General features: G+C 39.1%; 1 protein-coding gene across 1 annotated transcript; it reads left to right on the top strand.

The window, feature by feature from the left end:
• Positions 1–1,637: 1,637 nt before the first annotated feature.
• On the top strand, positions 1,638–6,387 carry LOC100249469 (dephospho-CoA kinase). Its single transcript, XM_003632309.2, has 2 exons — positions 1,638–1,780; positions 6,111–6,387. The coding sequence occupies exons 1-2, from the start codon at positions 1,638–1,640 to the stop codon at positions 6,385–6,387; spliced, it is 420 nt and encodes a 139-aa protein (XP_003632357.2).
• Positions 6,388–9,277: the final 2,890 nt, after the last annotated feature.

Raw genomic sequence — 9,277 nt, 5'->3', positions numbered from 1 at the left:
ATGTAGAGGGGATAGCTTTCATGTAGTGGAGCCATGTGCGCCTCAAAATGACATTGAAGGGTGATAGCTCCTGTACTACTGAAAACTGTACATTGAGAGTGACTGGGCCAGCTTGGACTGGCAGTATGATATCTCCCAAGGATGTGGTTGATGATCCGTTGAATCCAGATAAGATTCGTCCTGGGTTTTCAAGGCCCGCGAGACTATGTCCCATGCGGCCAACGACTAATGCTTGCACCAGGTCGGCCGAACTGCCTGGGTCAACTAAGATACGTCGCACATCGAAGTCCCCAATTTCCAAGGACAAGATGAGGGCGTCGCGATGTGGTTGTAGTGTCCGGGTGGGATCTACTGGTGGAAAAATTATTGTTCCATCTATGGGGCGAGGCCCCTCTCCAGTTAGACCCGGCCGGATGGAATTAATGCGTTCGCGTATTGATGCAGCCCGCAACAATTTTTGCCTTTTCCGCCTGGAGTCATACTCCTCTTCAGATGGTCCTCCGTTAATATAGTTGATAACGACCTTGGTGGCAACTGGGGCCCTAGGGGCTCCAGGGTTGTTGTGCTGGGAAACGTCCCTACCCCCAGTATCCATGCGGAGGTATTGCTTCAAATGCCCAGCTTTTATGAGTCTTTCGACCAAATACTGGAAAGATCGGCACGTCTCTGTTGTATGGCCATGATCCTTGTGGAAGGCACATCTCCTGCTACGATCCCTTGTAGATGGGTCCGTTGCAATGGGTCTAGGCCACTTGAAGTCGGACAAGCCTTGGATCATTGGGAGAAGTTTCTCATATGATATAGAAAGAGGTGTGAGAGGCGGCATTTCCGGGCGACTTGGCCCTTCCTGCCTTCGGTCAGATGGCTTTGGCCGATCCGGAGGTTTGGTATTTCTCTCCGTATTACTTCCGGATGGCCGTCCGGCAACCAAAACTTGTTGGGTGGCTGCACGTACGTCATCTTCGAGCATTGAATATTTGTTGGCTCTTCTGAATAAGTCATCCATTATTGTAGGAGGTTTTTTGGCCAGTGATTCGAAGAATGGAGTGCCTGAACAGATGCTTCGTTTGAAGATCTGTAGGACCGCGTCCATGCTGCAAGCCTCTATTTGAAGTACGGCCTGGCCAAATCGTTTCACAAATTCCCTCAAGGATTCGTTATCTCGCATTTTTATGTTCTGGAGGGTGCTGATATTCTGTTTGTGTCGAGCGGAGCACAAGTATTGTCCCACGAAAGCTTCGGACAGGTCCCTGAAATTGCCAACAGAGTTGGGAGGTAGGCGATGAAACCATGAGAGGGTCTGTCCCTGTAGGCTGGCGGGGAATACTTTGCATAGCAGCGCATCGTTGCCAATATCGAGCGTCATGAGCTGTCGATAATGCATGATGTGATCGAAGGGATCGTTGGTTCCATCGTATGTGGAAAATTTTGGTACGAGGAATCCCCTTGGGGGCTCATAGTTAATGATATGAGAGCAGAAAGGCGTGAAGAGCATGTCATCCAACCTTTTGCTGATGGAGCCAACGGGTGGCCCGTTTGGGATGTTTCTCCCAGTTGGCTGTTCCGCTGGGTGCAGATGGACGTTCCGCATCACGGGGGTGACTATGGGGTCACGATGCGGGTGAACGTTTTGCACCATGGGGGTTGCCATGGGGTCAGGGCGTGGTGCCCAGGTTGTGGCCATAGGTGGCCTTGATCTTCTAGGCTCTTGCGGGCCTAGTCTTGCACGCATCGAATTTGACAACCGCGACTTTTTATCACGTTGCCTTTTTGCTGAAAAGTGAGTAGAGTCTGAGCTTTCCTCATGGGGAGCTCGAGGCATAGGCGTGCGTGGTTCATGAGGCCTCACGTTGCATGCCCCTGGGATTGCCCCTGTTGTCCCAGGGTATATTGACTCCGGTTCTTGCTGAGGCCTTGAGTTTGCTACTTGGCCCCTCGAACGTTGACGTCGAGGAGGCTCTGATGTTGAAGCCTGGATACGTAACACAACGTTTTCTTCTCTCAATCTTTTTGTCTCCTGAAGGAGAGCTTTTAGCTGTCTTTCGCTTGCCAGCTGTCTCCTTTCGATGACTAGACGCCATTCAAAATTATCATCCTCTCCCCTACCAGATGAACGACTTTGGGAAGGTGTGGCCATTTTTTTTTTTTTTTTTTAGTGACTGAATCAAAGTAAAGAAAAGTTCCCACAGACGGCGCCAATGTTGTTACCTCGCGTGTTTGAGGATCCACGTAGTTGCCAGATGGATGGACGCGTGATTTCAACTTATACAGGTTCTTGATCCAGTCGTTATACCTGCAAGAAGGCATCCGGACAAGGTGTCCGGACGCACCCTCCAATGGTTTTGTTAGCCATGATCAGAGCGAGAGGTACAAATCAGTTGGCCTTTTACCAGGTATTAAGAAGTTATCAGGGGGGGATCCCTTCCTTCTTCGTGCGAAGGTATATATATACAGCTTCAGGGGTACTGTTCCTCTCATTAATGGCGATGAGATATTTTATGTTTGTCATGATGACATTCGGAGGCAGCATGGTCATCACCACCCTACTGGCGGCTGTCAGAAACCGTGGTAGGTGATGCTGCTGTCTAGATATCGTGGGAAATGATCATGTAGAATGATCGCGGGAAGTGACTTGTTGTCACCTCGACCCGTCCTTTCACTCTACAGATGATGGGACGTGGGTCATGGCTGGTTGTCGTGATAGCGTGTAAGACTTGCTTTACTTTAATTGATGATCCGGACGATTAAATCCGGATGGTCACATGCTGACTATCTGGATTGTATAGTGGAGCGGATACATTATGAAGGTTGTCCGGATGTCTATGCTCTGTCAGCGTCGTTTGCTCTTCCTTGGACAGAAGAAGCTGAAACGTCATGTGCTTTTCCTTGAGGCGGTCCGGATAGGAGAACCATCATCATGCGTATCCTTAAGGGAATCCAGATGATGATGGTTCGGCTGATAACACGTGCTGCGTGTCCCTACACCTATGACAGCTGATCTCATTCCATCTGCATTGATTAACCTGCCAGGACCTAAGTTTTGGGTACAGAGATCTGTAGATTGTTTCTTTGTAAATGATGGAGCTTCTATTTAATGTATAGGCGGAAGAAGAGGTGATAGGTACATATGCATATATGGCTCATTTTGAGGATCTATTTTGGATTGGAACTTGGAGTAAAAGTGATGTTGCGTATGTTTACAGCAAGAATCACATCCTGCCTGTGTTGTCCATGTGTATAATCTGCCATAATCGTCGTGTATGTTCTTTTCCTTGTTGGGTGGGGAGGGTGAATTGAATGTGTAGGATCTGATAAGTGTGTGAATTAATGGAGGCTTTCTTTTTCCCCTTCATTTTTTTTTTTTTTTTATATATCCTGCCTTGTTCATAAGAACAAGAGGAGTTATTCTAAAAGATAAAAAGATAAATTTTTATCTTTTTAAATATTTGTCTGCCACTTAGCCTCGTGGCACTCGTACACCACCACCTACCATCTACCACCCTTCTATTGCGTTTTATAGTTATTCTAAAAGAACAAAAGAGTTATTATGAATTGAGAATTTCCATATATTTATTGTGAGGGCCTTTGACTAATGTTGGAATAACAAATAATAACAATAATAATAGAAAATGATAAATTTGGATTTAGGGTTGAATTAGGGAAGTAAGAAAGCATGGTAAGTAAGACAGCAACTAAGCAACAGAAAAAGATACTGGATTTTACTAAACAGACTTTAAACAGCTGAGGCATAATAATTACAAGTTAGAGGACTGAAAAGGAAAAAAGAAATAAAAAAATGGGACCACAATCAGAGAGGAGGCACAAGATTTCTCATTTTCAATAGAAACCCTGGCATTATGTTAAAAACTCCAAAATCAGCATTGGGGTTTAAGAAGAAAATGATATGAGGAGATGCTCTGTTTGAGCCTCATGCCTTTGATCCATCTTTAAGATTCTGGAACCTCATTGCTTCTTGGTAACAAATTGGGTTCTCAGCAAATTGAGTGGATATTGTATAAAAAAATCACTGCTCATGTAAAACTAAACATTTCAGATGCCAAATTATTTTAGAATTAGGTTCCTCTATAATTGGTTTCTGGGCTCACAGGAACTGTAAAGCCATCTTGATCTTTGTGGAAAAAGAAAGGAATGATTTGAATTACCAATTTCTTTGGCAATGGGAGGCATACCATTCTTAAAAATCCAGCTGCTAATGACTTAAGGAAGGGTAAAACAGGGTAACAAGAGCTTGGCATTGGAGTGGGGAACAGATTATGATTCCATTTTCTTAGCGTTTGCTCACTTGATAAGTCACTATGCTAGATGTTCACATGGCTGGACTCATGGTTGGTAGAGGAGTCGTCCTTGTCTGCTAGTCACATGGCTGGACATTAGAGAAGTTGCTCTAATTTTGGCACAGGACATCTCCAATTTTGGCACTCTAGCTCTAACATATTGTTGCTCTAACATATCATCATTCCACCAACCAATTTAATTTATCTAAAATCAAAATCTCTTGAACAATAAATTAAAACCAAAGTCATAGGTTAAGCTTGAACAATTGACCAAGTCAACATGTATGTCATTGTATCTACGACGGCTAATGAAGTAGAAGTTTGGTCAATGGCTAAGAAGATGCTGAATGGTTGATGGATGATTTCCTAGAAAATGTTGAGAAGCTGTTAGATGCTTTCCCTCCGGGAAGAAAACTTGGTCTTGTCATCCCCACATTTGACACTCAATTTCTCTATTTATTCCCAGTTTCTGGAAGGGCTGTGAAGCATCGGCTCTCATCCTTGCTGAAACTCCTCTGAAAAATTCATCAGGGACAGGGAGCAAAAGCTAAGAAAATGGAATCATCCCTTTTCAAGGCGATTGCAACCTTACAAAGAGCTTGGCAGTAGGCAAGTGTAGGAGCCATTTTTGGATGATCCAAACCCCTCCAACCTTACAAAGAGGACTCAAAAAATCCTATAAACCCCCAACATTCAGGGAAACCTTTCATCTCTGCAACAACTTTCAATGGCGTTCAATCATTTGGAGGGGGTATTCCACGTTATTTAAGAACTCTCATGGGCATTCTAACAAACAGTTTGAGCACAAATGCTCTACTCAACAAACTATAATATGAAATCAATAAGATTAAACCCAACATTTTTCTTCCTTAAAAAATAACCCAACAAACCACAAAAATCACAACAATCAAACAAACCCAAATTAACAACGAGACAACAACCATATCAAATAGGCTCTAAATAATAAGATATCACCAAACAAAGTTTTTCTTCCTAAAAAAATAAACGGACCTGCAACACGTGAACCAGAATGCTCTATTGAAAATGAGAGTTTTAGAAAGAGAAGTACTGGAAAATGAGACTCGAATGCTCTATTGAAATCCTAAAACCAAAATAAATTTGGGTCAGTTACCTTCGATTAGATCAACGATGCTGAATGAAAGAGGAGCTTCTTTCCAACTCTATAGTCCCGGAAGGAGAGCGATGGAGGAGGAGAATGAAGAAATTATTGCTTTGGGATGAGGTGAGGGTTGAGGATCGGGGTTGCAGAGAGCTACAAGGGATGGGTGGGTAGGTTTGGGCGTCGGGTTCGGGTTCAATCGCATTTGGTAAAGGTTTAAAAAATTGGCTTTTTCTAAATAGAAAAAGCCAAATATTTTAGCTTTTTTTATTTAGTCAAAAATTTTAAAAATTCAGTAATAAGTCATCAAAAATTAAAAAAACAAACAACCTAAATTCTGAAAGCAAATTGTTTTCAGCAAAAAGCCAAAAAAACAAACGCCACCGAAGTTTACTTCTGAATGCCTGAAGATAAAAATGATAAATGTTTACAATTCTATGCAACAGAGATGTGTATCCAATCTTTTCTTAATTGCATGATAGGGAAGTATTAGTCTTATAACCTATTGAAATACTTCAACTCAGATAACTTAGTGGAATTAGTGTATTTTTTCTCTTAAGAGTTTGGAATTTTCATAGATCAATTTGCAGACAATAAATCTTTTTGAGTGTCAGTTGATCATAATTCATTGCCTTAACTTGTAATGAAGATGCAATTATATGAGTTTTTACTCTTGTTTTTATATACATTTTTAGGCTACTGGCCCCTTTTATATCATCTGGTATTTTTTGGGAAGTTTTCAAGCTATGGATGAAGGGGTTTAAGGTTATTGTTCTTGATGTCCCTTTGTTGTTTGAGGCCAAGATGGACGGCTGGACAAAACCCATTATTGTTGTATGGGTTGATCCTGAAACACAACTTCAGCGACTGTTGGCAAGGGATAGGACGTCCGAGGAGGATGCCAGAAACAGGATAAATGCCCAGATGTCACTGGATTTGAAGAGGAGAACACTGGGTCGCTGGAGGATCTGAATGAACTGTTCCAGAATGTATTATTTCAGGTCAAAAGGCCCTTGACATGGACTGAATTTGGGCTTTCAAGGCAGGGAGCTTTTTCAGTTCTTGTTTCTGTTACTATAGGTGTTCTTATATGCAGAAAATTTTATAATAATGGTTTATAGCCATTATATGTACCTGAGACTTTTAATATCTGAGATTGCTGGTGTATTTCATGTAACTTTATTTGTGTTTCATTTCAAAGGGCTGTATCTTTGATTTTTCTTGGAAATGAAAGTTCTTGATTGAGAGGTTGTCAATTTGATTGAAATGTGTGGATTTTTTACTACACACTTTTTAACAAATTCATTAAAGACTAACTTCTATCTGAACTTCCAGATTAAAGTTCAGATATGAATTTTGACTGACCTTGATCCTTCTAGTCTCCATATGCTTGGAGATTTTGTGTGTTATAAATGATTGCTGCTATAGTTGGTTGAACCTAATAAGGATGAAACTTGCTTCAAATTGTCTAATGTAAACCTTTATCCATGACCACTGAAAATCTATTAGCGTTTCAGTCCCAAAATGAGTCGTGTCCATTTCAATAAGGTTATTCTCCCCATTAAATTCAGTGTAAGCATCAAGTTCTATTATTTTGTATTTTTAGGTTCAGCGTTTGTCTGATAACTAAGAATGATCATCTTCTTCTATTGGCTGTTTGATAAAGAACATAAAGCAAGAACTATTGAGTGCTAAGTGCAATCATTAGTCATCGTGGACCTAACAGTTCAGCAAAATAATTGGCTTTTTTAAAGGGGAGAGATACGTGAGACAACATCCATTAAAGACTGCATAATGTTTTAAAATACTAAGTAGTTTATCCTGTTTCAGAACTTTGATCTCCAATATTAAAATAATGTCATAAGTAATAAGTGGTAAAATTTCGAATTGAGTGATAATCTTATATTAGCCTTTGGCTTCAAAATGTTAATTATTATCTTTTGTATATTATGTTTTTGCCTATTATCTAGCATTAGGCTTAAGATGGGAATTGATATCTGACTGTTAAATTTTTTAATTGTAGAAATATGTTCTGAATATCTTTGTTCCTTCTTCTTCTCCTTCTTCCTCTTCTTCCTTTTTATTTATTTATTTCTTGGGTGTTGAACAAGGTGCAAGAGTACAGAATGCAGCACCTCTTTTTATTTTTTTATAAGGGTCATTCATTCCAATAATGGCCAATATATTTCTGGAGTTGTATTACTTTTAACATACAGTTCCTGGTGTTTTCTGTCAATATCTGTAAATAAAACTCATTCATAAAATGTTCTTGAATCATAGTTTCTTTTGCAACTAGCATGCTTTTGTTGTCTGTTCATCATAGCTAGGTAAATACTGTTAGAACTCTCTTTGAATCCTTATGTTCATCATGGCTTCTTATAGCCTTGTTTTATGTAACCTAGGTCTCAATCGGTTGAATTAGTTAGGATTTGGTAACCTTGATGATTAGCAGTTGATCAATTGGTTGGTCAATCAGTATTCAAATTATATCTAGTGGCTTTCAACTCTTATATTGAACGAGAAAGAGTTCTATTTTAAATATAAGTGAAGCATTATATTGTATAAATTATTTTTCACGTGTCATTCAACCCTAATTTTATTGTTTTGAAAACAGGATCAGACCGGCCAGTTTAACCATCGACTGATGGCCTTTTCAGTCCGATCTGATGAAATAGACTGTCCAGAGGTTGAACCCTTGTTGGACCTAATGAATCGATAGTTCAATCGCTGAATCGAACAAACTGTCTGCAGGTTTTTCACGAACCAGTCAATTATGGTTTAACCAAAATTCCACATGGGTTTCCACAATTTTCTAGCTCATTTCTCGCTTCATTCCAAGCCTGTATTCTATGGCAATTTACTTTCTCCTGTGATGTGAAGGTATAAATACTACATAAATGCTTTGTAGAATTGAAACCTGGGACGTGGTTTACATAATGAGTTGGAGGACCACCAACTTACAAGCTATTTGGTCAATAGCATGGAAAATATGTATATATTTTTAAATTTTTATCATATAGAACATTTAAATAAATATGAATATTTATATCTACCATTATTGATATAATAATTATTAATTATAAATATAAAAATAATATAAATTAATTAATATAATAGTTTTAAAAATTTTAAAATAACAAAATACATACACACACACATGTATATATATGCAATTAATTTAAATATTAAATTTTTATCATTGATATTATAAAAAATAAGTATAAATATATTAATAATTTGAATTTTATTAAATGACATGTGTTTAATATTAAATGTCAATATATTCAAAATGAAGAAAAATTAATTATTTAATTTTAATTAATTTTAGAATTTTTGAAAATATTATATTATTTTTTTAATATTATAAATGTTTTAGAAACATATACATTTTTTTTATTTGCATTTTAAGTGATAAAGTGCAGCCTAAGTGGCCATCTATGTGTTTTGCTTGGTTGTAGGTCTTGAGTTCAAATCCTTAAAATCATGAATCCTATGTGGCATGTGGATTGCTAACTCAACAAGCCATGAATCCTACATGGGATGCGCATTGCTAACACAATAAGACATGTCTACAACACCTTAAATTAAGGTATGACACATTAAGGGGTGTTTGGGTTGGGCTTTTACCTAATATCAAATCCTTTAGGTGAGTTTTAAGCAAGGTTCCAATGGAAGAATGATTCCTCTTCCGCACGGTAGACCCAGACAATCTTTATGTGTTTCGGTGGGTGGTGAGGTATGGGTACATCAACGTGCGATTCGAGGAAGAGCCTTTTGAGAGATTGTTGGTTGAAAGATCAAAGGAGTTCATAAGAGAAGAGATGACGATGACCCTGACATTAACACATAGTAATGGAGACAT

The sequence above is a fragment of the Vitis vinifera genome, chromosome 7 (genome assembly GCF_030704535.1).
Source record: "Vitis vinifera cultivar Pinot Noir 40024 chromosome 7, ASM3070453v1".
NCBI classification, from domain to species: domain Eukaryota; kingdom Viridiplantae; phylum Streptophyta; class Magnoliopsida; order Vitales; family Vitaceae; genus Vitis; species Vitis vinifera.
Note: the sequence above shows the minus strand (reverse complement) of the source record. Positions and strands in the feature narration are given on the sequence as shown.

Coding starts and splice junctions, on each gene's coding strand:
- LOC100249469 (XM_003632309.2), top strand. CDS start 1,638: ATGGGGGTTGCCATGGGGTCAGGGCGTGGTGCCCAGGTTGTGGCCATA. Junction 1,781..6,110: donor CGTTGCCTTTTTGCTGAAAA/GTGAGTAGAGTC, acceptor ATACATTTTTAG/GCTACTGGCCCCTTTTATAT.